Below are 27,001 nucleotides of genomic sequence, written 5' to 3' on the forward strand. Positions count from 1 at the left end.
TTTAAGCCTTTTTCCTCTTACCAATGCAGATAGGCTGCCAAACCTACTCCTCAGGTATCTACCCAGCCTCCTTGACAACGACAACAGCCACGTCAACAACCTAAACAGCTGACTGCTACTCAGAAATCTGCACAGCCTTTTTGACTTGTTCCTTCAGAGCGTAGCCAGAGTTTCCTTGCTACTTTCTCTGCCTCAGCCCATAGGGGGGACATCTTCAGATTTACATCAGTCGCTGGGAACTCATTACATCAGATCTTTGGGTCCTCAGCATCATTCGTCAAGGATATATCCTTCATTTTCTCACCCTTCCTTCGGACCATCCTCCAAAAGAGTCTGCTTTAAATCTGACGCAGTCCTCTACTTCTCCAAGAAGTTCAATCTCTCCTCCTCCTCAATGCCATTGAGGAAGTTCCTCCTTCTCAACACAACCAAGGCTTTTACTCCTGATATTTCTTGGTCCCCATAAAGACAGGAGGCCTGAGACCCATCCTGGATCTCCGAGCTCTCAAAAATATCTTGTCAAATAGAAGTTTTGAATGCTCTCTCTCACCCTTCTTTATCCCCTATTGGCTCAGAACGAATGGCTATGGTCTCTGGACCTCAGTGAAGTGTACACGCATATACCAATTCATCCAGCTTCCAGAAGATACTTCCGCTTTCAAATCAGTCATAGTCACTACCAGAACAAAGTTCTTCTCTTTGGCCTGGCATCTTCTCCCAAAGTCTTCACGAAGTGCTTAATTGTAGTGGCAGCAGCCCTCCGATCCAAGGGTCTTCAGGTGTTTCCTTATTTGGACGACTGGTTGATCAAGGCTTCATCGTCTCAGGAGGTGACCCTGGCGATCACTCACACAATTTTTGTCCTTCAAACCTTGGGCTTTGAAATCAATTTTCCAAAGTCCATCCTCCAACCAACTCAACGTCTTCAGTTCATCGGAGCTATTCTGGATACTACTCTCAGGGCATTTCTGCCTCCAGATCGCCTACATGCCTTGCTTCATTTCTGTCAACAGATGTTTCAGCTACAAACAATCTTTGCGAGACGCATGATGGTTCTCCTGGGCTACATGGCCTCCACAGTTATGTCACCCCACTAGCCAGATTGCATCTTCGCACTCCTCAGTGGGCTCTAGCTTCTCAGTGGTGTCATGCGACAGATCCGCTTTCACAGCATATCTCTGTGACCTCATCTCTTCTGCAGTCGCTCTACTGGTGGATGACCTCTTTCAATCTATCCAAAGGTCTTCTTTTCCATCTTCCTCCGCATCACCAGGTACTCATGACGGATGCTTCTCCTTATGCCCGGGGATTGCATATGAGCGGCCTTCAAACGCAGGGTTATTGGACTTCCAAAGAACGCAAATATCACATCAATTTGCTAGAGCTCAGAATGATGTATTATGCACTAAAAGCTTTCCAACATCTCCTGACCAACCAAGTCCTCCTCCTTCGCACGGACAGTCAAGTAGCAATGTACTACATTAACAAGCAAGGAGGCATGGGCTCTTTTCCCCTTTGTCAAGAGGCCCAAACGATTTGGATTTGGGTGACCACCCGCAATCTTTTTCTGCGAGCAGTCTACATACAGGGCGAACAGAATTCCTTAGCAGACAACATCAGCAGAATTCTCCAGCCTCATAAATAAACACTCAGCTCGATAATTTTTCAGTCCATCTTTGCACATTGGGGCATTCCTCAGGTGGACTTATTTGCAGCTCCCCACAACCACAAACTGCCCCGCTTCTGCTCCAGGCTTTACTCTCCTCACCACCTGGAAGCAGATGCTTTTCTTCTGGATTGGACAAAATTGTTCCTCTATGCGTTCCCTCCCACTCCTCTCATCTTGAAAACTCTTTTCAAACTCAAGGAGGAGTCAGCCACCATGATCCTCATAGCTCCTCGGTGGCCCAGACAACATTGGTTCTCCCTTCTACTTCAGCTCAGCACCAGGGAACCCATACTTCTTCCAATATTTCCTACTCTGCTTACACAGAATCAAGGATCTCTTCTTCATTCCATCCTGCAATCGTTACACCTGACATCTTGGTATCTCTCAGGCTGACATCATTGCATCTTTCTCAGCCTGTTCGCACTATTATTGCTTCCAGGAAACCAGCCACTCAATAGTATTATCAAGAAAAGTGGACTCGGTTTTCTTCTTGGTGTCTCCATCATCATCATCATCATGATCCAGCTTCCTTGTCATTGGAATTGGTGCTGGATTATCTCCTTCATCTCTCTGATTCTGATCTTAAATGTACATCTATCAGAGCCCATCTCAGCGCTATTTCAGCTTTTCACATGACAGTCGAGGAAAAAACCTCTCACTTCATCCATTGGTCTCCAGATTCATGAAAGGGTTTTTCAATGTTAAGCCACCTCTTAAACCTCCACCTGTCGACTGGGACCTTAATGTAGTTCTTTCCACATTGATGAAATCTCCATTTGAACTAATGGCAACAGCTCATCTCAAATTTCTCACCTGGAAAGTCGTTTTTATCAACTCCCTCCCTTCTGCCAGAAGGATCAGTGAGCTAAAAGCGTAGGTCGCAGATCCATCTTTCACAGTTTTTCACCATGATAAAGTGGCTCTACGCACGCATCCTAAGTTTCTACCGAAAGTAGTTATGGACTTTCATCTCAATCAGTCCATTGTTCTTCCAGTTTTTTTCCCTAAGCCTCATTCTCACCCAGGATAAATGGTGCTATACACTTTGGACGGTAAATGTGCTTTGGCCTACTACATCGATTGGACAAAGCCTCATAGGACATCTCCCCAAATTTTCATCTCATTTGAGCCTAACAAGTTAGGTCATCCTGTCACCAAACGGACAATATCCAACTGGTTGGCTGCCTGTATCTCATTCTGCTTTACTCAGACCGGACTGCCTCTGGAGAGTCGTGTCACTGCTCACAAAGTCTGTGCTATGGCAGCTTCTGTAGCTTTCCTCAGATCTACTCCTATTGAGGAAATCTGCAAAGCTGCCACCTGGTCCTCAGTTCATACCTACACTTCGCATTACTGTCTGGAAATTTTGTCCAGACGGGATGGTCACTTCGGCCAGTCAATTTTGCAAAATTTGTTTTCTTAAAGGCCAACTCTCCCTCTATCCCTTCCTAGTTAGCTTGGAGGTCACTCATCGGTGAGAATATGCTGCCTGCTTGTCCTCGGATAAAGCATAGTTACTTACCATAACAGGTGTTATCCAGAGACAGCAGGCAGATATTCTCACATCCCACCCACCTCCCCGGGTTGGCTTCATAGCTGGCTTATCTTAACTGAGGGACTGCGCGCCTATGTCGGGCAGGAAGGCACTTGCACATGCGCGGTGCGGGCTAAATGCAAACTTTCTAAACTTAAAGTTGCGATTCACTTTTCAAGTGTCCATACCGGGGGCTCCGTCGGTGACGTCACTCATCAGTGAGAATATCTGCCTGCTGTCCCTGGATAACACCTGTTACGGTAAGTAACTGTGCTTTATGGGGCCGTAGATCAACTACAAATACAATAAGGTATTCTCATCCTCCACATACAAGATTCTTAATATTAATTCCAACAAAACCTGAAAATAAACTCAAACTTCCTCTGACCCTATTCGTACTAAGACTCAATTGGTCCACTGATAGCTGGAAAAAGAACGCCCTGATATTCTTGCTTTCGTAGGGACTTGGCTTTCTCCTGGTGATGAGGCTTATTTTTACAGCAATCTTGTCCTTCTGGTTACACTTTTTTTTGTTGTCGTCATAAATTTTGCAAGGGTGGCGGTTTGGCAATCTTGCTTTCCCCTAAAGTCACTGCATTGTCTCAGGTATCTAATCTAATTTAATCTTCTATTTGTGCGTCACGCGTACCTATGCAGGCTCAAGGCCACTTACAGAGAGAAGAAGGTAGGAAAAAGAGCAGAGCGGGGGAAGGGGAGGAATAAGGGAAAGTGACTAACTAGCAGGAAGGGTATAAAGAGAGATTCGTTTAAAGTTCAGGTATCAAAGAGAAGGGTTTTCAGTTTCTTCCAGAATAAGGTGTAGCTAGACTCTGCCTTAGAACATCTCACTTTAAAAATAACTTCTCCTTCTCTAACAACACTACTTCTTATTTACAATCCACCACCAGTTACTCGTTCATCATTGATGACTTTACAGGAACTCATTAGCTTCCACCTCAGGTCAGCTTCACCATTGCTCATCCTGGGTGATCTAAACATACACTATGATAATCAATTTGATCCTTTAACAAAGGAGTTTTGTACTTTTCTTTAGGATTCCTCACTTTTATTTCATCAGTAATGTAGGCAGAATCTAGCACCTTGGAATTTCTAGTTGTTTTTTTTTTCTCTCTTTATTTATATTTTTAATAATTTACAAGAAAATAAACTTCTTGTCAGAGAAATACAGCATAAACACATGTTATACATTCAAAAGAAAACAGTAGCATATCTGATTATCCTTCCTTAGACCACAGCCTAGGGGGAATTGGCTCAGAATTATAAGAAGCTTGTTAAATTAGAAGAAAAAAATATATAAAGAAAGGCTATAACGCAATTTAACTTGCCATTCTATTTACACTGGGTCAAAACTTCAAGTCATCTTTTTCAACTCCAGAAAGGACTTTAGCTGGTCAGGAAGAAAAAAAAAGTATTTAACTTGTTTCCTGCCTTAAAGATAAGAACTGTTTCCATCTTTCCTGTGTGGTTTTGAAACATCCATATATGCCCATATGTTGTTGTTTTTTTACCATAAAATAAAGATTATGAAGATCTAAAATACTGTTTCATAAATGAGTCCAGGTCCTGTTGGAAAACGAAGGAAATCAATAATGTAGCTGTCTCCGCCACCTCAGAGATAGATTCTTCCAAGAAAGCAGATATATTTTCCATATCAATTTGCAAAGCCTGTTTATTTTCACCCTCTCCTTCTTTAGACGCCTGGGGATTTTTTAATAGATGGTGGAATATAATAAATTTTGTTCAATGGAGGTATATGTTTAGGGGAATATTTCAAAATTTTCACCACATATTTTCTGAACATTTCATATGAGGAAATCCCAGGAGTTTTTGGGAACTTTAAAATTCTTACATTTAACCGGCGATTGAAGTTCTCTATACAGTGGTACCTCGGTTTACAAGTGCACTGGTTTGCGAGTGTTTTGCAAGACGAGCAAAACATTTGCAAAACTCGATTTGCGAGCCCCCTCCCCCCCCCCCGCTAACCGGCACCTTCCCCTCCGCGATCTGGCACCCCCCCCGCCGCCATTGGACACCTCCCCGCCGCCATCGGGCATCCCCCCGCCGCAACCTGAGGTCCCCCAACCCACCCGAACCCTCTTCTTACTTCAGTGTAGCCTCCACACTGGCACCAGCATCAGTATGTCCTGCCAGTGCCCGAAGATCTGCTTCCTGTGCTGGGCCTTGAGTTTCCATTATTTCCTATGGGGAAACTCGCTTTGATAAACGAGCATTTTGGATTACGAGCATGCTCCTGGAACAGATTATGCTCGTAATCCAAGGTACCACTGTATTTTCTATTTTTCGATGTAACACTGTCTTTTATCGCAACAGTTCTATAGGCTTGTAAATACTGGACTTCATTTTGTATTTTAGTTAAGGAATTTTTTGTGTCAGCATTCGTCTGTTCAAAAACCTTTGTGAAGTTATCCAGCTTCTTCTCCAAAATCTTTATCTCTTCTGAAGTCTTCCTGGTCGTTACGTCGACCCTCTGGAGCATTTTGAAGATGACTCCTAAAGTGTCCTCTCTGTCAGGAAACAAGTTCCCAGAGCTGGCCAACACTGGCAGGGGCTCCTCTGTCATGGATCCATCCTCCACGGAAGCATCGGAGGTATCTCCAGCCACCGTGCTCTTATCCTCCAGGGCAGCTGCCTCAGCTGGACAGAGAGGCGAGACATCCGGTGCGGGCGAGAGCAAGATCTCATGCCCCTACAGGATTGAGCGCCTCTGACTCTCCCCTACTGTGGGGCTTTACTCGCCCGATCTCAAGGCAAGTGTTGCTAGGCATTGCTCAATCGTAGGTTGATTTAAGGGAGCCGAGGGAGTTGAGGAAGAAGGCATCCTCACGCTACCCTTTCTTTTGGTATGCGGCATATTTACAACTTGTAGAAAAACTCCTTCAAACGAGAGCAGATCTCAACGCACCCAGCTTTGCGCCACCATCTTAGCCACTCTAGTTCAGTTTTTGTCTGCACATTTCTGTTTTCAGATAAGTGGTCATTTACCCCCCCTCCCCCCCTGTTTCACTATTGGTCACACAAATTTGTGCATGGATTCTAGATCGTGCATAAACAAGTTATTAAACTAGGTGCTAAAAATCAATTATTGGCATTAACAAGCACTTAATTGATAGTAATTAGGAGTTATATACTAGAGAATGACACGGGGAAAAAATTTGTCCCCATCACCGCCCCGTCCCCGGCCGACTATCCTCTGCACCGCCCCGTCACCGCCATTCCCTTCACCGCCCTTCACCGTCACCGCCATCGCCATCCCTTTCACCGCCCCATCACCGCCACTGCCATCCCATTCACCGCCCCGTCACCGTCACCGCAGCATGCATAAAAGTCTCAAACAGGTATGATTTTATATACTTATCTTTATTAACGTATAAAGGAAACATTCTTTACAACTTTACAACTTAGTTAACTATACAAAAACAAAACACAACCTGTACTTTTAATTGTCCTTATTTTTTAACCCGTGGATGAACAACAAATCATCTACAATCTTTGGATTCAGTCTAGTTCTCCTTTCTTCCACAATAGAGAATGCCCTCTCTGAAGATGTGCTGGTAGCTGGAATGCACACCCCTGACCCCCATCCCCATCATAATAGTAAATAGTACTAATTGTAATGCAATTTCTTCCATTCATTTTTCATGTACACTATTGTATATAATAATTCATTATGGTAACCACAAAATTAAAAGAAACACAAAGCACACTGTATGCAGAGAAAATATTAATTAATATTTGTTTCATTTTTCAAAGAGGTCAAGACAGATGATTTTATGCAATGTCACCCCGGGAACAACTATACAAAAATAGACAAATATACCCCCTCCCCTTTTACTAAATCGCAATAGCGGTTTTTAGCACAGGGAGATGCGCTGAATGCCCTGCACTGCTTTCGATGCTCATAGGCTCCCTGTGCTAAAAACCGCTATTGCGATTTAGTAAAAGGGGGCCGTCGTGCAAAATATAGACAGCAGATATAAATTCTCAAAACAGACACATTTTGATCACTAAACTGAAAATAAAATCATTTCTCCCACAAGTGGACATGCTTAGTTACGTCAGCTCTATGGCTGCTTTAACTGTAAGGTGCCTGAATCTAAGGCTATATGCTACCATTCTGTAATGGAACCTGGGAGCCCATTCACTGCTATAGAATAGGCGTTCCCTGTACAGTCTCAGGGCGCCTACGAGGAAGAACCCACTTGGAGAATTGCCCCTTATTTTTTTTAAGGATTATAAAAACAGAAGCAATAATGTGAAAAACAAAATCCAGCCTTAAAACAGGCTGAATTAATTTGTGAATCATTATTTAAAGGATACTCAGAAAAAATATTGTTTTCCCTTAACTTAAATGAAATAAACATATTCCTATCCATCATTTGACTATAGCTAAGGGCAAAAGAACCTCATAGAGCTGCAGTGAAATAGAAAAGTGATTTTGTTTTACTGTAATCTCTGCATTAAGTAGATTTGCACACCCCAAGCTCCTTAAATCTTGATGCACTTCTAGATTTGATTAATAAATGGAGCATTCTTCTGCCTGCCAGTTAAAGGAAGAAAAAAAAAAAGCCTATAAAGTTCAAATCACAGCTTGACTAAACTCGAACTTTTTTGATTTCATTCTTCCTGGCTGACCACAATAAGCACCAAGGTTGGGGAAGGGGTAAAACGCGGACCTCACGGACCTGACGGACTTCGCGGATCTAAACCTGTACCGCCTTAAAAATCTGAGGTCCGTGTCCGTGGCGAGAGCAAGCAGAATCAGGTCCGACGTCCGTGCGTTTTTTTTTTTCTCAAATGGTATACCACTACACTTGCTGCTTTTACTTGCTTCGGGCCTTCCTCGTTGCCGGGATCTGCCTACTTTCTGTTTCCGCGAAGGCAGGACCTGGCAGCGAGGAAGGCCCGAAGCAAGTAAAAGCAGCAAGTTGTAAGCTTCCCTCCGGGGCTGTATTGTGTGCATGCTGGCTTCCCTTCTCTTCCCTCCGAAACCAGAAGTAGCGTCCCGGGGGGGGGGGGAGGGAAAGAGAAGGGAAGCCGGCACCGGCACGCACACGATAGAGCCCCGGCCCGGAGGGAAGCTTACAACTTGCTGCTTTTACTTGCTTCGGGCCTTCCTCGCTGCCAGGTCCTGCCTTCGCGGAAACAGAAAGTAGGCAGGTCCCGGCAACGAGGAAGGCCCGAAGCAAGTAAAAGCATGCTGGCAAAAAAAAAAAAATAGGCAGGCGTCAAACAAAATTTTCGGCGCGAGTCAGCCCGGGAAGGAGCAGGATTAGCTGGGCGGTCATCTAAATCAGCCGGGGAGAACACTTACTTGTACCTGACGAAGTTTTCAGGCTTTCAGCTCCTCCCAGTGAAATGAGTGAAAAGTGAATCCAATTCAGCAAAAAGAACTGACCAATGAAGAGCCTGTATATTAGGGGGCGGAGTCAATGCGGCAACGTGCAAGTCGGGTAGAGAGAGTTGGAGGAGACAGACCACATGGCGGAGACAAACATGGCCGCCGGAAAAAATCTGACACCCGGTCCCGAACCAAAGACACACGGTGAAGACGAGGTAAATAGCGGTACATAGAAGTGGGTACATTTGCCTGCGGGGACAAATCTTTTCACCGTTTTTGCGGGCGGTGAAAACTTTTGTCCCCGTGTCTGCGGCGATTTGGCTATGGAGTCTCCATAACCCGCAGCCAAACCGCAGCCACGCCGCGGCTCCCTGCGGGGATCGCTCCCCGTGTCATTCTCTATTATATACCACTCTGCCTTATTCTATAACATGTGCCCCCACTAGCGAAGCAAGGGTGGGAGGCGCCTAGGGCAGTAACACCCGCCCCCCCCTCTTTGCACTCTTCTCCGCCTCCCCCGTCCCTGCCATGCACACCCCTTCACTTCTTCTGTACCTGTTTAGCTTCCTCGGTGCTCTGCCTCTTACTATGCCACTGTGTGCACCTAAATTTCAAAGAGGAACTCCAAAGGGGGTGTGGCCATAGGAAGAGCAGGGGCAGGCCAAGGTCGTTCCCAGAATTTAGATGCAATGTTATAGAATACCTGGACTTGTGTACCTAATTACCATCATTTGGGTGCCAGCATTTACAGCAGCGTTTGGCAAGCGTAACTGCTAATGCCCAAAGTTAGGTGCAGAATCCGCACTAAGCTAGTATTTTATATGTAGCCTGGGCAAATAGTATGAACCAGTGAAGAACTTAGGGGTGCATCTATTCCCAGAGCTGCAAGCTTGGCATTTAAAATGGCCAGTGCTGTGTACTGCTGTATGAAGCCTTATGCAGTTTAGAGCTGCCTGTGACCTATGGAGTTTGGAAAAAGCTCATGTACTTTGGTCTCTATGGGAAACACATATTACATTCAGACAGGCAGGCACCTGTGCAAACTGCCAGGGACTCAGAACAAGGGTTCCAGCAACTCCAGAAGCCTGAGAAAGCTCATTGAGAAGACCAGACAGATCTTGGAACTTCCTGGAGGGTGGTCTCTGTTTGTGACCTCACTCTAGAGCAGTGGTTCCCAACCCTGTCCTGGAGGACCACCAGCCCAATCGGGTTTTCAGGCTAGCCCTAATGAATATGCATGGAGCAGATTTGCATGCCTGTCACTTCCATTATATGCAAATCTCTCTCATGCATATTCATTAGGGCTAGCCTGAAAACCCAATTGGGCTGGTGGTCCTCCAGGACAGGGTTGGGAACCACTGCTCTAGAGGATTTGGGCAAGAAATTTGTCCCTTGGTCAGAACCCAAGAGAGATTTGCATATAATTGAAGTGATAGGAATGCAAATCTCTCTCATGCATATTCATTAGGAATATCTTGAATACCCGACTGGCTGGGGATCCCCCAGGACAGGGCTGGGAACCACTGCTATATATATTGTAGTTCACCTCTTTTCTCACACTTAACACACTTTTGATTTTCTTTTGTTTTATAGCTGTTTTAATATTTTATGTAAGCTGCTTAGATATCTTTTTGATAGGCAGAATATCAAATTTTAATAAAACTTGGAAACTTGGCAAGCAGGTCCCTGGAGTAGCCTAGTGGTCAGTGCAGTGGACTATAGAGAAAGGGACCCAGATCCATAGTATGCTTGTGGTGAAGCCCTCCAAAACCCACTAAAAACTTATTGTACCCAACTGTGTTCCAATAGCCCTTATGCCTACAGGTGTCACCTCTGTAGGTACAGTGGGATTTTGGAGGGCTCCCCATACAACAAAAGGGAATAATGGTGAGATTTGTACATGGGATCTTTTATGTGCAGTGCTCCCTAGGGTGCCTCACTGCTCATGTTAGGATGTCTGTGTGACCAGTCTTCTACAAATGCTGGACACCCCCCAAATATGTATCTTAATGGCTTGTTTTAGTACGTTTTTCCCTTGGATTTTTTTTAATGGTCCTGAAAGATAGATGCATCAAACTCAAAAACATCTAGCAAGTGACCATTTTCAAAACAAAAGGTTGGACTTTTTCTGGCTTGAAAATGGGACATTTTTCCCCAAATGTCCCAAAACTCAGATTTAGACAGCATATTGAAAATGCACCTGATTATAAATTTTTTTTAATTGGCAAGAAAATGTCCCCAAAGTTAAAGATCCTAGCTCAAATTGGAGGTCTCCCTGAGCCCTGTCATCCAGGGGATCTCAGTGCCCTGCAGACATGAGATGTCTCTTCCACCCAGCTTTGATGTGGGGCTAAAGAAATTAAGTCCCCCTCCTTTCCAACCTCATGTGTTGTGACTTCTCCTTGCGGGACTCTGACTTACTACAAGGGGTATTTTTTTTTTTTTTTTTTGGGGGGGAGAGTAATCCTCACTCACTTCTGCTTGTAGCCTGCCTGCTTCAATTGGTGCTGCTGATTCCTGCGATACTATGGTAGCATTACCTCTAGGGGGTCAGATTTTTAATAAGGGCATGCCTTAAAGATGCGTCTTTTGTGATTTATATTTCTTTACTTTTACTCTAAACTGTGTTGAACAAGATTTTCCAAGGGAATAAATGCCAACATGCTTGAGAATAGCTCATATCTCCGACTGCTCCTCCTTTATTGTAGACACTAGCTTGGCTAGAATCTGAACTTTTATCAATTATTTCATTGATCTTAGAGACAATGGATTTGATTATTTGGAGTTCCGCCTGTGGATTGGCCTGTGGTCTGCTTTCCTGTGTCTCGTTCTGGTTGCCACAGATGCCAGCTTCCTGGTCAAGTACTTCACCCGCTTCACTGAAGAAGGTTTCTCCTCCCTGATTAGCTTCATCTTCATTTATGACGCTTTCAAAAAGATGATTAAGTTAGCGGATTATTACCCCATCAATTCTCATTTCAAAGTGGACTACATCACACAATACAGCTGTGCTTGCTCCCCACCTAACCCAGGTAAGGGTTAACTTTTTTTTGTTTTCTATAATCCAAATGGTTTTTAATCAAAGGGGGTCAATATTCAGCATGATTTAACTGGCCAGAAATGGCTCCTGGCCAGTTAAATTGCCTGTTTGGGGCTAACCGCTAATTTTCAGTGGCACTTAAATGGTTAGTGTATTCCTTGGGTGGAGTTGGCACTTGGCTTGCTAAGTGCTGATATGCAGCACTTAACTGACCAGTTTAACCATAGCTTAATATCACACTTAACTGGTTATGTGTTAGCTGGCTCTGGAAACCTGGAAATTTATTGCCTGTATCTGGACATGGCTTGGCATTGAATTTCCAAGTTTAATGCCAGCAGTGGTCAGAAAAATGCTGATTACTGCTAACTGAATATCAGGCACAAAGTTCTTTTTCTTCTTCCCTATCTTTTTTTTGCTGTTTCTTGAATGGCCTGCACAGCGATTATTCTGTGTACAAAAGAAAGATTGAAAGCACCTGGAATTCAATTAAATGGGGTGAGTGGAGTTTGCACAATCTGCCTCAGGTGCTTTTTGGTAGACCTGCTGTACTAGAAGGAAACAACGGTTGAGAAATTTTGGAAAGTGAGAAGGCAAATGGAATCCGACTTACTTTCAATCCTTGTCCATTCTGTATTATCCCTTTGCACTTTCCACACAGAGTGGTTCAAATAAGAGTAAGTGCACACAGTGTATCCTTTCCTCATTCCTGCTGCAGACAAGTGTTTCTTTCTTTTAAACTTACCTTATTGCTTAAATGAGGAAATAGTGGAAAAAATGAAATAGATAGAACTGATAGCAGCAGTGTTTGCATTGTACTAGTATGAAGAAATAAGCAGTCCCTTGTAATCTCAGAACATTAACCCCACTGTTGACTTGGCTTCTGAAATGATTTTAATGCCTGTACTACCTTTAAAAAGGCCATTAAGAAGTTCGTTATAGCAGATAGATTTTTTTAAAACATAGCTATTGTGTTTCCCCGAAAATAAGACCTACCCCGAAATTAAGCCCAAACATGATTTGAGAGACATTTAAATACCTTTGTGGCGTAAATGTGCATGAGTCAAGTCTCTTTCATTTGAAAGGAAGCTCTGGAATGAGAGGGCATAGGATGAAATTAAGAGGTGATAAGCCCAGTAGCAATCTGAAGAAACATTTTTTTACAGAAAGGGTGGTAGATGCATGGAACAGTCTCCCAGAAGAGGTGGTAGAGACAGAGACTGTGTCTGAATTCAAGAAGGCGTTGGAGAGGCACATGTGATATCTTAGAGAGAGGAAAAGATAATGGTTACTGTGAATGGGCAGACTAGATGGGTCACTTGGCCTTTATCTGCCATCATGTTTCTATGTAATAGACTTTTTATGTCTGGTGTATAGACATTCTTCCTTCAATAATTGTATCTAAATATAACACTTATCAAATATATGTACTATGGGGGTATTTATCCTCCATTTCCTTTCATCATGCCCTTTTCATGATATGGTGGTGCTTCAACCATATTCATATTGAAGGAGAGTGGAACTGATTCAGCAGTCCGTTCTTAAGTCTTAAATTCTTGAGACATTTCAGAGTTAACAAAACCTCTGTGTTCTTTTTCAGTGAATGGCTCTTTTTATAACGAGACAACAGAAGCACCACTAAATTGGCTGACAAATACCACTGCTGAAATGGTATGTTTTCTAAGAGTTTATTTCTTTGTTTCCAACAATGTATAATCTATATCAATAGAATACAGGGTGGGAATTTAAACCATAACAAAATAATAAAAAGAAAAAAAAAAAGGTTTTAAAAGTTTTAAATCTGAATGGAGCTTACCTTTAAGGAAAGAAGTTCTATGTTTCTTTGATGAAGTGATCTGATATATGTGTACCCCATAATCATTGTTTCAAATGGACAATGGCTTTTTAAATGAAGTATAAAGAGCATATTCAATTCACAAAGCCACTACTTTCCTCCAGATCAAAATAATCTGTTGGTTAACAACAGAGATTACAAGCTGTTTTGTAGAGCATCTTCCCACACGAGGGAAATAAGATCAAAATTCTGCAATTGGACTGAGGCTGAAAATGAACCTATGAACTGGGTATCTTGGGAGATTACTTCTGGGCATGTGTCAAAGTAAATGTATACTGGGATAAAATAGAGCAGTTTCTGGGAAAATGTATTGAGCAAAGATTGGTGGAGGGAATCCTCACTGATATTGCTTTTTTTCTTGGACTGAAGGCTAAAGGACTCAAACTATTTTAAGAAAGGTCTATCTTAGTGGGGATGGGGATTTGGCTAAACTGGATAAATTCACTCCTGTCTTATTGACAATGGTAGCATAGTAGGTATGACTAACAAATGAAAAGAAGGAAACCTGGTTCACAAAAGTGTGTTTTATTGAGATAGAAACAAATCAATCTGAGACCATCAGGCTCACAAGTTCCTGACATGGGCACTGTTTTGGCACTACTGTAGGCATTAGGAGTCCATAAACTCTTGAGATGATGCAGTAAATGGAATACATAAGACACTGTGATATTCTAAATCAAAAGGTTTGATGATGTCTTTTAAAAAAAATTCAAGCAAAACTGTTGTGATTCAAATCTGAAAGAGATTATTGAATTGCTGGTGCGAACGGTTTGGCTGCAGGTTTGGATTATGGAAGCTAATAAATAAAAATGTAAAATGTTTTGCAGAAATGGGCAATATATGAAAAAACTTGCAAAATACCCCCAAATGTGGAAAAAGTCCAAAATTTTAAAAAAATTCTCTGTGCCTTTTTCACACGTCTTCACTTTTTTATTCATTCTAACTGAACAGAAATACCTGTTGAAAAGAATTATACAAAAGGAATCAAGAATGTCTGTCTATGACAATCCAATGGAAAATCCTGTGAAAACATACGTCGAGTTGAAAATTGGACCAGGTGTTTCAACAAAATAAGCAATACCCCCCATCCCCAAAAAAAGATGGCCCAGGAAGGAATGTGGGAATAACAGGTACAAAGTATATCAGCGATCCTCCATAGGTTACAATTAGTTTTTAAAGTGAGACCAGGAGACCAGGGGGATACTAGATGATGGTGGAGAGAAGGGGAGAAGCATACCTTCGGTTTGCTCCCTGGTGAAATAGCCATTAGACACACACAGAAGAAGGAAGGGGCATATGCCGGCCTGAGGGGGGAATTAATCAGAGTAGTGAAGATGCAGGAGGATTGCGAAGACCTGCAACAGGACATAAACACGCTCGAGAAATGGGCCACGACATGGCAAATGAAGTTTAACGTGGATAAGGGTAAGGTGATGAATGTTGGTAACAAAAATCTTGTACATGAATACAGGATGTCTGGTACTCAAGAGAGACCCCCCAGGAAAGAGACTTAGGAGTACTGGTCGACAAGTCAATGAAGCCATCCACGCAATGTGCGGCGGCGGCAAAAAGGGCAAACAGAATGCTTGGAATGATTAAGAAGGGGATCACGAACAGATCGAAGAAGATTATTATGCTGCTGTACCGGGCCATGGTGTGACCCCATCTGGAATACTATGTCCAGCACTGGTCGCCGTACTTGAAGAAGGACACGGTACTACTTGAAAGGGTCCAGAGAAGAGCGACTAAATGGTTAAGGGGCTGGAGGAGTTGTCGTACAGTGAGAGATTAGAGAAACTGGGCCTCTTCTCCCTTGAAAAGAGGTGATTGAGAGGGGACATGATTGAGACGTTCAAGATAATGAAGCCAGGGGGCAGTTGCCCTAATTGCACTCCTTGGCCTAATACCATACCTGGCATGTGTGATCTTTATATTTTGCACAGTTTGGAAGGAAATGAATCTGTTGTACTATATAAAAGATGTGGCTTTTTGGGATTTTGGTTTAATTTATGTTTAACATTTTTGATCAGTTATTATGTATTTGGCATTTGTGTTCTGTGTATGTGACCGAGGTATTCTGTTAGGATGAATTTTCTATGTAGCATTCAATTTTCCTGATAGTGGAGTGGATATTGTGAGGGAAGATGGGTTTTATTGATCCTTTTTCTGTATTTATGATTTATAAAATGACAGTTGTACAGCACATTGTTCCTTTTTATACTTCAATAAAATTATTTCAATATAAAATAGCTAGTCAAGACTTGTGTGGATGGGATCAGACAGACTCTGCAGGGACGGAGCAGGGGAAGGGAAAGAATCCACGGGGATGAAGACAGAGTCTGCGGGGACAGGGCAGGGATGGGGACAGATTTTTCCCTTCGTCACTCTCTATTTTCAGCATCAACCTTCTGCTTCACTTACCTCAAGTGATGTCACCTCGAGGACTGCCACATTAATCCACTTAATTCCAGAAAGTACATATATGTCAGCACCAAAATAAATGTATTTTTGTAATGTCTGACATGACATAAAAGTATTTTATGTTTTCAATCAGAAAAGCAATTAATAATAATTTTTTTTTTTTTTTTTGTATACCGCCATACCCAGGGAGTTCTAGGCGGTTCACAACAAATAGATGAATTACATACAGTGCGATTGAACAAGGAGGAACATAGCAAGGCAATCGAAAGGTCAAAACTTGTTTACATTGACAATTTGGGTGGGGTTAAGGGCTAATACAGAGCATATAAAGTAAGTACTGTAAGAGAATACAACTGGATTTAAGAGAAGGGGGAACAGAGCATATTAGATGAGAGGGGGGGCAACAAGGAGAAGGTGGGAAGCGTTGAGGAGGGGGAGGGGAGGGTTAAGGATTTGCTCAGTTGCAAAGAAGGGATTTTGATCTGTTTTTCTATTTTTCTAGTGTGGCGAGGGGGAACGATTAATGCGGAAGAGGGGGGCATTAAGGATTTGGTCCATTGAAAAGTAGAGTTTTGAGCTTTTTTCTAAAGTGGAGGTATGAAGAGGCGTCAAGTATAATTTGGGCGAGCCATGAATTTAGTTTGGCCGCTTGAAAAGAGAAGGTTTGTTCGAGGAATCTTTTAAGATGACACGATTTCAGGCCACAAGACAGCCTTTTGAAGGATTATAATGTGAAATGCCTTTTTAAGTTGACTTTTCCCTTTCAGGAGTTATCTATTTATCATGTTTTTTTGTGTACCACCGATACAGAATTCAGTGTTTAATATTAGTCCAGGATCTGTCATTAGGAATATTCCTGCTTCGCTAGGAACTGCCACAGTGCTGAGTCGGTTCATAAAATTTAGTAGACATTGAGTTTTACAACCCACAATTTTGTTTTTTGTTCCTTAGGTGCATAATACCACCATCAATTGGTCTGCACTGTCTAAGAAGGAATGCTTGAAATATGGAGGTTGCCTTGTTGGCAACAACTGCAAATACATTCCCGACATCATGCTCATGTCCTTTATCCTTTTCTTTGGCACCTACACTTGCTCTATGGCACTGAAGAAATTCAAAGCCAGCCGCTATTTTCCAACCACGGTGAGTATAATATCTTGAATAAAATTGTTCTTTTCCAAGCAATTTTTCTCGTCTCCTTGATATTAAGTTTTTATTAGTCTTGATATACCGCAATTCATGTTGCATCAATGCGGTTTGTAATTAATGTCTATGAAGGAGTGGAATGGATCAAGGGAAAGTTTAGGGAGTAAAGATATAAGGAAGAGGAACTAAAACAATTTGAAAGGACAGAGAAGAAATATATGAAGAGGCTGCGTATTTGTATAGAACGGTATCCTTGATGCAGGCCTAATGTGACGGGAGCGTTAAATTAAAGGTGTCTTTGAAGAGAAATATTTTCAATGATGATTTAAAATGGTCAATAGATGTTTGAGTCTTAATTCGCTGGGGGAGGCCTATTACTCAAAATATACTGTTCCTAGTGTAATCATTTGTGATCTACTGAGAGGAAGGGATTTCTAGTAGGTTCTGCTGAAGTGAATTGCAGGTACAGGTGGACACATAAGGGATAAGAAGAATATCTAGGTATGGGGCAAGCAAAGTATGTCTGAATGTAGTCTATATATCTTTAACCCTGAATTATTTTGTTGGAAAATGAAATAGCTACTTTAATGAGGTTGATATTGCCCAACTGTAAGTATACTTAACCAGATAACTTTATCCAGGTAATTCAGCCCAAGAAATATTTTGCTTTAATGATAACCATTTTATTTCAATCTTGTCCATTTGATATAGTAACTGCAAACATAGGTGTCTGAACGGGGAGGAGGGAGGGGGGAACAGGGGCCATGGCCTCCCCGAAAATTTGCCTGTCCTGTAGGTCAGGGGGTACATGGGCTGACCGCCACCCACAGCCGCTGCTGCTCCCTGCCCACCGCTGCTCGCCACCTTAACTGCAGGAAGGGATGGGCCAGACGCGGGCAGCAAATGCATACCGCCGGCCCACAAGCCTCTCCCCCCCTCCCCGACATCAATTCTGATGTCGGAGAGAAGGTCCGGGTGAAGGCTTATGGGCCGGCGCTGCTGCACGCACCTGGCTATTCCCTTCTTGGATTTTCTGCAGCAGCGGATGGCGTAGGGGAGGAGGTAGGCACCCTCCCCCCCCCCCGCGATCCGGCACCCCCCCGCCGCCATCGGGCACCCCCCACCACCACCATCGGGCACCCCCCCCGCCGCGACCTGAGGTCCCCCCAACCCACCTGAACCCTCTTCTTACTTTGATGTAGCCTCCGCACCTGCACCAGCATGTCCTGTGCTGTGCTGTGCCGGTGCCCGAAAATTTGCCTCCGGTGCTGGGCCTTGAGCATGTGCACGTTGACCGTGAACTCTCAGGCCTTGAGCATGCGCACATGCTCAAGGCCCAGCACCGGAGGCAGATTTTCGGGCACCGGCACAGCACAGCACAGGACATGCTGGTGCTGGTGCAGGTGCGGAGGCTACATCAAAGTAAGAAGAGGGTTCAGGTGGGTTGGGGGGACCTCAGGAGGGGAGGAGGTAGGGACAGAGGGAGGGAAGCAGTCTTACTTCGGCGGCGTCCAAGGGGAAGGAAGAATCAGCGGCGGGTAGGCCATGCTTCAGCGTGGGAGGGTGGTAGGCAGGCAGGCTGGCTTCGGGGGAGGGAGTGAGACAAAGGCTGGAAGGGTAATTAAGAGTCACAAAATGCTGTGCACCCAAAAAAAAAGCCATTCAAAAAATTGAAAACATATGTATCAATAATCATCTATTGAGGTTATCACACAAAAAAAATTCAAATCCATTTTATTTACATATTTACAATGGCTTAATGCCATCTTCCTGTGAAGACAGGGGACGGATTCTACAGACGGCACCCTTATGGACCGGTACCTCCAATCACAGTGCTGGTTGTGTGTCAATCATGTAATGGTGCCATTTGTAGAATCGTAGCCACAGTCAAACATAGGCATTGGAAATGTAGGCCAGAGTTTTGAAGGCCTACATGTCCGGCGCCTATGTTTGATGTGAATCGCATCTATGAAGATGCCTAAGAGTACCTAAGGTCATTTCTGGTTTTAACCAAGCCTTCATTTACCTTAGGCACCTCTGCAGATGTGATCACAGCGTCATTTTGGGAGGCTCCGGTGGACGCCTATGTTTTTTTTGACAATTACTTTTTTTTTTTAACTTTATTTATGTTAACTTGAAACAGGATACAAACGGGACAACAGGCCCCATTGTTTTTAAACGACATGGTAAAATACTGGGCCGATTAAAAACAAACAAATTAAGTTAGATGGTGGTAAGGTGCCTAATGCTGCCTAACTTAAGGTGCACTATAGAGAATTTGGGCCTAGGTACCATTTTTAAAGAGGAATGCAAACAATGTACTGATGTCAAAAATATAGGCAAATGAGAAGCCAAGAAAAAATGAAAATAATGATCAAAGCCTTAATGTTATTCTCTGGCCATCAAGGTGTTAACATGGATTCAGCGCTGATGGCTGCAAGTTGCAGTTAAGTGGTCACTTTTAATTCATAATAGTTATCTTGAAGTATATTGAGGCACGTGGTTATACAGTGTTATCCCAGGACAAGCAGGCAGCACATTCTTAACGCATGGGTGACGTCACCGACGGAGCCCCGGTACGGACACTTTTAACTAGAAAGTTCTAGTTGGCCGCACCGCACATGCGTGAGTGCCTTCCCGCCCAACGGAGGAGAGCGTGGTCCCCAGTTTCTTCGTTTCCGCGGAGCGAAGAAGACGCATGTGTTTCAACGGCTGTTGAAAAATCTAATTCTTGCCTTCCCGCTTGCGAAATTTTTTGCTTTTTTGTTCTTTTTCCCTTCGGGTTTCTTTTCCGTTCAAAAAAAAAAAAAAACTTTGCTTTTTTCTGTATTTTTCAGGTCGGCCCCAGCGGGGCCTGTTGCCACCATACAGGCCTCCGGTTTTGATTTTGCGGAGGCCGTGTTTCCCTTCATGCCCCCTCAGCCAGGCTTTAAGAAGTGCCAGCGGTGTGCACGCCCAATCTCTCTCACTGACCCGCACAATTGGTGCCTACAGTGCCTGGGTCCAGAGCATCGGGTTGACACCTGCACCCGCTGTGCTACTCTTAAAAAACGTACATTAAAAAATAGACAGATCCAACAGAATATCCTTTTCGGTACCGGATCTGCCATGGAATCGGCCGCGCCGTCGACGGCACCGCAAAAGTCAGCACCGACTACTTCGACGACGCCTGATCCTTCCTTGGGGTCGCTAGCACCAGGTAAGCCGGCTAAGAAGCCTCCCACGTCCTTTGAGTGCCCTCCTGCCACAGCGGCGACGCCGACCCTCCCGACATCACGCCGACCCCGCAAACGCTCCGCCCCGATTTCAGTGAGTGCCTCGTCATCGGCCTCCTCATCGCCGGGGCATGGAGCGGCACCTATGGTACCGAAAAAGAAAAAAGCGGTACCAGTGCCTCCTCTTGACGACCGCATTGCGGCCATACTCCAAAACCAATTACAGGAGCAACTGCAGCAGCAACTCCAACACCTGTTGCCAGCAATGTTGGCCCCACTCCTTCCGGTACCGGCCCGGCCCGAGCCTCGCACCATACCACCGGTGTTGACCCCATCGGTACCGTTGAACACGTCCATGCCGGTGCTCGCGGCTGAGCCACTCAATCCTTCCGTGCAACCACACTCGGATGCCGACCCTCCTCGACATCAGGAACGACACCGGTCCCCCCGAGACCGGGACCGGCACCGGTCTTCCTCCCCTGGTACCGTCTCGATGCGCTCTGGCAAATCTCTTTCTAAGACTCGCCACACTGAGCCATCCACACCACCGTCCCGTCCTACACACACCGACGTCAGGGACCCGGACTTATGGGAAGAATCCCCACCCGGTACCGATGATGAGGCCTCATCAACAGACGAGGAACCCTCGATGGTCGATACCGGTTCCAAACCTGAACAGTCCTCATTCACCAAATTTCTACGGGAAATGTCGGCTGCTCTCTCTATCCCACTGGAATCCGACTCGAAGAAGTCCCAGGCTTTTCTCGACGCCTTAGACTTCGAACAACCACCCAAAGAATTTTTGAAGTTACCCGTCCACGACATCTTAAGGGAAACTTTTTACAAAAATTGGGAAAACCCTCTCACGGTACCGGGAGCCCCTCGAAATGTTATGTTTTATGCTTCTAACAAATACTGTTGAGAAGAAGTTTGAGTTATGTTTGAATACCATTATAAAGCATATTGCTGAATCAGAGTGCAAGAACTCTGACAAGATAACCTGTATGGGATTTTTGCTTGTATATTTTGATTTTCCCTTTTGTTCAGCTGAATTTATTTTGCCAATATTTGCCTTTTATGTTTCACCTTTTTGGGACCACCAAGGTCAGAATAAAGCTTTGATTCTTTATTTAAGAATGCTGTCTGAGGAGTGATAACTTGAAGCCTATATTGAGCCTTGCCTCCCAAGCCTAGGCAGGCACCTAGGGCTAACTAGAAGACCTGAAGATACCCTTGTTATAGGGGACACGCCAGAATTCCAGTGTTTGTCACAAATTAGCTCTGCTCTGAGGAGTGTTTGTGACAGATTGAGGTGGGTAAGTAGGGGTTTTTTCAAGTTGGTGGGAGGAGAGGGAGGGAGAAGAATGGAGGAATTAGGTGAGGGAGAGGGTGGAAGGGTGGAAGGGGATGCTTTTTTTTTTTGTACAGGGTCATTCCTATCCCGGGGTTTGACAAACCTCAACTACCCCATGAATCTCTTCTAGTGGAGTCCACCTTAAAGAAAACCCAGGGCTCCAGTGTTTATGCCTCCACCCCTCCTGGCAGAGAGGGCAAAACGATGGATAAATTTAGCAAACGCCTTTATCAAAATTCAATGCTTGCCAACAGGGCTAATAATTACACCTTCCACTTCTCCTTCTACTTGAAGCATCTGGTGCAACAACTCTCCTCCTTACAAAAATACATTCCTGAACATAAGGTTCCTGTTTTTCAACAACAAATTTCCAGTCTACTCCAACTCCGGAAATTCATGGTGCGCTTCATCTATGACTCATTTGAGTTGACCTCTCGAGCATCTGCCATGGCTGTTGCCATGAGGCGCCTGGCCTGGCTGAGAGTTTCTGACCTCGACATTAATCACCAAGACCGCCTGGCTAACGAACCTTGTCTTGGTGATGAACTCTTCGGGGAGTCCCTGGACTCAACCATCCAGAAACTCTCGGCTCACGAGACCAGGTGGGATACTCTGATAAAACCTAAGAAGAAGACTCCACCTGCTCGCCCCTACAGACAGCAGTCTTCCTACCAACGCAGGTTCTTGGCCAGATCTCTCAACCCGCCTCCACAGCAGCCTCGCCGACCTCGTCAACAGCATCAAACTCAGGCTCGCTCACAGTCCCACCAACCTGCCAAGCCTCTCCCTCCGTCAAAACCTTCTCAGCCCTTTTGATTCTTTTCTCCAGGGCATAGCCAGTCTCCCACCATCATTGCCTTTTCCTCAGCCGATCGGAGGACGCCTTCAACTCTTCCTCAGCCGTTGGGAGGTCATCACATCAGACCAATGGGTCCTCAACATCATTTGCCACGGCTACTCTCTCAACTTCCAGACTCTTCCACCAGAAAATCCTCCCATAGAGTCTGTTTCTCACTCCTCCCAATCCCTTCTCCTCCTGAGGGAGGTCCAATCCCTCCTTCTTCTCAATGCCATCGAAGAGGTACCCCCAGACCAAAGGGGTCAGGGATTCTACTCCCGCTACTTCCTGGTTCCCAAGAAGACAGGAGACCTCCGTCCCATCCTCGATCTCCGGGACCTCAACAAGTGTCTGGTCAAGGAAAAGTTCAGAATGCTCTCCCTTGCCACGCTTTACCCTCTTCTCTCTCAACACGACTGGCTATGTTCCCTAGACCTCAAAGAGGCCTACACTCACATTCCAATCAATCTGACTTCACGTCGCTACCTCCGATTTCAGGTACAGCACCGTCACTATCAGTACAAAGTGCTACCCTTTGGCCTCGCATCATCGCCCAGGGTGTTCACCAAGTGCCTCATTGTGGTGGCGGCCTTTCTCAGGTCTCACAACCTCCAGGTGTTCCCCTACTTGGACGATTGGTTAGTAAAAGCACCTACGTCTCCTCTTGTGCTACAAGCCACTCAGCACAACATCTCCTTCCTCCACCTCCTGGGGTTCGAGATCAACTACCCCAAGTCGCATCTGCTTCCCACACAGCGACTTCAGTTCATTGGAGCTGTCCTCGACACCACTCTGATGAGGGCGTTTCTCCCCTCAGACCGCCAACGGACCCTGCTCCACCTCTGCCGTCAGGTGCTCCTTCGTCGCTCCATTCCAGCTCGGCAAATGATGGTCCTCCTGGGCCACATGGCCTCGACGGTCCATGTGCTTCCTCTGGCGCGACTCCACCTCAGGACACCTCAATGGACTCTGGCCAACCAATGGTCACAACCCTCGGATCCTCTTTCTCATCCCATCTCTGGGACATCTTCAGCAATCTCTTCAATGGTGGTTGAACTCCTCCAATCTTTCCAGGGGTCTACTCTTTCATCTACCCCCTCACTCCATGATCATAACCACGGATGCCTCCCCCTATGCATGGGGAGCTCACCTGGGAGATCTTCGCACCCAGGGACTCTGGACCCCTCAGGAGCGTCAACATCACATCAATTTCCTTGAACTCAGGGCCATGTTCTATGCTCTCAAGGCCTTCCAGCACCTTCTCTACCCTCAGGTTCTTCTCCTGTGCACAGACAACCAAGTCGCCATGTACTACATAAACAAGCAAGGCGGCACCGGATCTCCCCTCCTCTGTCAGGAGGCCATCCGCATCTGGACCTGGGCCACGGCCCACAGTCTCTTCCTCAAGGCTGTCTATATCCAGGGCGAACAGAACTCCCTGGCCGACAATCTCAGCCGCATTCTTCAACCTCACGAGTGGACTCTGGATCCTCCCACGCTCCACTCCATCTTTGCTCGGTGGGGCACTCCTCAGGTGGACCTCTTTGCAGCTCCTCACAACCATCAGCTGCCCCTTTTCTGTTCCAGACTCTTCTCTCCTCAATAATCTGGCCCCGGATGCATTCCTGCTCAACTGGATGGATCGGTTCCTCTATGCCTTTCCTCCACTATCTCTGATGTTGCGGACGTTATTCAAACTCCGCAGGGACAGAGCCACCATGATTCTCATCGCACCTCGGTGGCCTCGCCAACACTGGTTCTCCCTCCTGCTCCAGCTAAGCTCCAGAGAACCCATTCCTCTTCCTGTGTTTCCTACTCTACTTACACAGCAGCATCAGTCTCTACTGCATCCCAATCTGTCCTCGCTCCACCTGACAGCTTGGTTTCTCTCGGGCTGACCTCTCCAGAGAATCTGTCTCAGCCTGTCCGTCGCAGCCTGTCCGTCGCCAGGAAACCGGCCACCCTCCAATGTTACCATCAGAAGTGGACCCGGTTCTCCTCTTGGTGTCTACTACATCACCACGATCCCACCTCATTGGCGGTGGAAACTGTACTGGACTATTTGCTCTCTCTGTCCGATGCTGGCCTCAAGTCTACTCAATCAGAGTCCACCTCAGTGCCATCACTGCGTTTCATGAGCCTATCCTCGGAAAACCTCTTACGGCTCATCCCCTGGTTTCCCGGTTCATGAGAGGCCTCTTCAATGTCAAACCACCTCTGAAGCCTCCTCCAGTCGTCTGGGACCTGAATGTGGTTTTATCAGCCCTCATGAAACCTCCGTTTGAGCCTCTTGCCACAACTTCACTCAAATTTCTTACATGGAAGGTGCTTTTCCTCATTGCCATCACCTCTGCCAGGAGGGTTAGTGAGCTGCATGCACTGGTTGCCGACCCACCTTTCACTGTTTTTCACCATGACAAGGTGGTTCTGCGTACCCATCCTAAATTCCTTCCCAAGGTGGTCTCGGACTTCCACCTCAACCAATCCATTGTGTTGCCTGTCTTTTTCCCTAAGCCCCATTCTCATCCTGGGGAACAGGCGTTGCACACGCTGGACTGTAAGCGTGCCCTTGCATACTACCTTGACCGTACCAGGGCTCACCGCTTGTCCCCTCAGCTCTTTTTGTCCTTCGACCCTAACCGTCTAGGTCGTCCTGTCTCTAAACGGACGCTTTCCAACTGGCTTGCTGCCTGCATTGCGTTCTGTTATGCTCGGGCCGGTCTCTCACTGGAAGGTGCTGTCACGGCTCACAGGGTCAGAGCTATGGCTGCTTCTGTGGCTTTCCTCCGTTCCACGCCCATCGAGGAAATCTGCAAGGCTGCCACTTGGTCCTCAGTTCACACGTTCACTACTCACTACTGTCTGGATACCTTCTCCAGACGGGATGGACACTTCGGCCAATCTGTGTTACATAATTTGTTTTCCTAATGGCCAACCATCCCTCCTCCCTCTCTGTTAGCTTAGAGGTCACCCATGCGTTAAGAATATGCTGCCTGCTTGTCCTGGGATAAAGCACAGTTACTTACCGTAACAGGTGTTATCCAGGGACAGCAGGCAGATATTCTTACATCCCACCCTCCTCCCCGGGTTGGCTTCATAGCTGGCTTATCTTAACTGGGGACCACGTTCTCCTCCGTCGGGCGGGAAGGCACTCGCGCATGCGCGGTGCGGCCAACTAGAACTTTCTAGTTAAAAGTGTCTGTACCGGGGCTCCGTCGGTGACGTCACCCATGCGTTAAGAATATCTGCCTGCTGTCCCTGGATAACACCTTTTACGGTAAGTAACTGTGCTATATTGTTGATAGGTTATAAAAAATGATTTAACAATGTTTTAAGAAAATTTGTACAAGTCCAGTGGGAGTTTTTGACAGATAAGAACCTTGTATTATAGGGCATGAGACTGAAATGGCTGGCGCTAATAAGAGACCCTATGCCTTGTTGTACATTTGTTTTGATGTATTTTCTCCCCTGGACTGTTTGTTGTTGTTGATGAAATAAAAATTTAGAAAAAAATGTAAAAAGGTTTTTGAAAAAAAATTTGTTGGAACCATTTTCTAGCTTGGGTGATTTTCAGTTACTACAGTATAATCTTGTTATAATGGACTCGCTTATAATGGAACCTTGTCTATAGCGGACGAGGTCCGCTGGTCCCGGCTTTACGCCTTTATAAACATGCAGAAAATCATCACATATAGCGGACTCGCATATAACAGACTTTCGGATATAACAGGCAACCAATTTGGTCCCCAGAGCCACTTTTAGCTGTAGTTTTGTTTGGCTATAACGGACATGCAGGCTCTGCCTACAAGGCGCGTGGCGTGCTGGTGATATAGTATCAAAATGCAGCCCAGAAGAAAATGACAGAGTATTTTTCTTTCCAGTACAGTACGACATAATGCTTTAGAACATCTTTTAGGTGCGCTAGCATTTTTAGCGCATGCACTGGATTAGCGTGCATTATAGCGCGCGCTACCTGGAAAACTACCGCCTGCTCAAAAGGAGGCGGTAGCAGCTAGTGCACATGGCATTTTAACGCGTGCTATTCCGTTCGTTAAGGCCCTAACGCACCTTTGTAAAAGGAGCCCTTAGTGTTCTGGTTTTGCAATCATTTCGTGCCATACCAATGTTTTGCTGAGTTTTGTTCTTGATGTTGCTGACATGCTTGTGGCAGTGACTGTTGTTAATTGATTGTACGTTGTTTCAAGTTGACCTAAATAAAGTTTTTAAAAAATGCAACTCTGGATATAACGGACTGTTTTTCCAGGTCCCTTGAAGTCCGTTATAACGAGATTATACTGTATTGCTTTGGTTAATTTGTATTCCAGACATTGATTTCCCAAGACAAAATATAGCTGGTAAGCAAGGATGAGATTTGAAATGGGGGTTTGGTTAGCTCCAGAAGTCAGCAGACAGAATCTTCAGAAATCAAGCCTTCTATATCTTGGGCTTTTAAGTTCTCATCCAAGGCACTCCCTGCCAGCATATGGTCCTTTATGGAAGATTTACTATTTAGTTAACATAACTGCTACTTTGTCCTGTTAGGGTTTAAATA

The 27,001-nt window shown here is 45.2% G+C and overlaps 1 protein-coding gene across 7 annotated transcripts in view; it reads left to right on the plus strand.

Moving 5' to 3' along the window:
- SLC4A4 (solute carrier family 4 member 4) overlaps nt 1-27,001 on the plus strand; it is a 534,858-nt gene that overhangs the window by 417,234 nt on the left and 90,623 nt on the right. For all 7 annotated transcript variants that reach the window (XM_033961203.1, XM_033961239.1, XM_033961185.1 and 4 more), the window contains 3 exons: nt 11,344-11,615; nt 13,221-13,291; nt 16,848-17,039. In XM_033961203.1, coding sequence (XP_033817094.1) covers nt 11,344-11,615; nt 13,221-13,291; nt 16,848-17,039 — 535 coding nt within the window. The remainder of the gene's footprint in view (nt 1-11,343; nt 11,616-13,220; nt 13,292-16,847; nt 17,040-27,001) is intronic.

Source organism: Geotrypetes seraphini, chromosome 1 (assembly GCF_902459505.1).
Source record: "Geotrypetes seraphini chromosome 1, aGeoSer1.1, whole genome shotgun sequence".
Classification (NCBI taxonomy): Eukaryota; Metazoa; Chordata; class Amphibia; order Gymnophiona; family Dermophiidae; genus Geotrypetes; species Geotrypetes seraphini.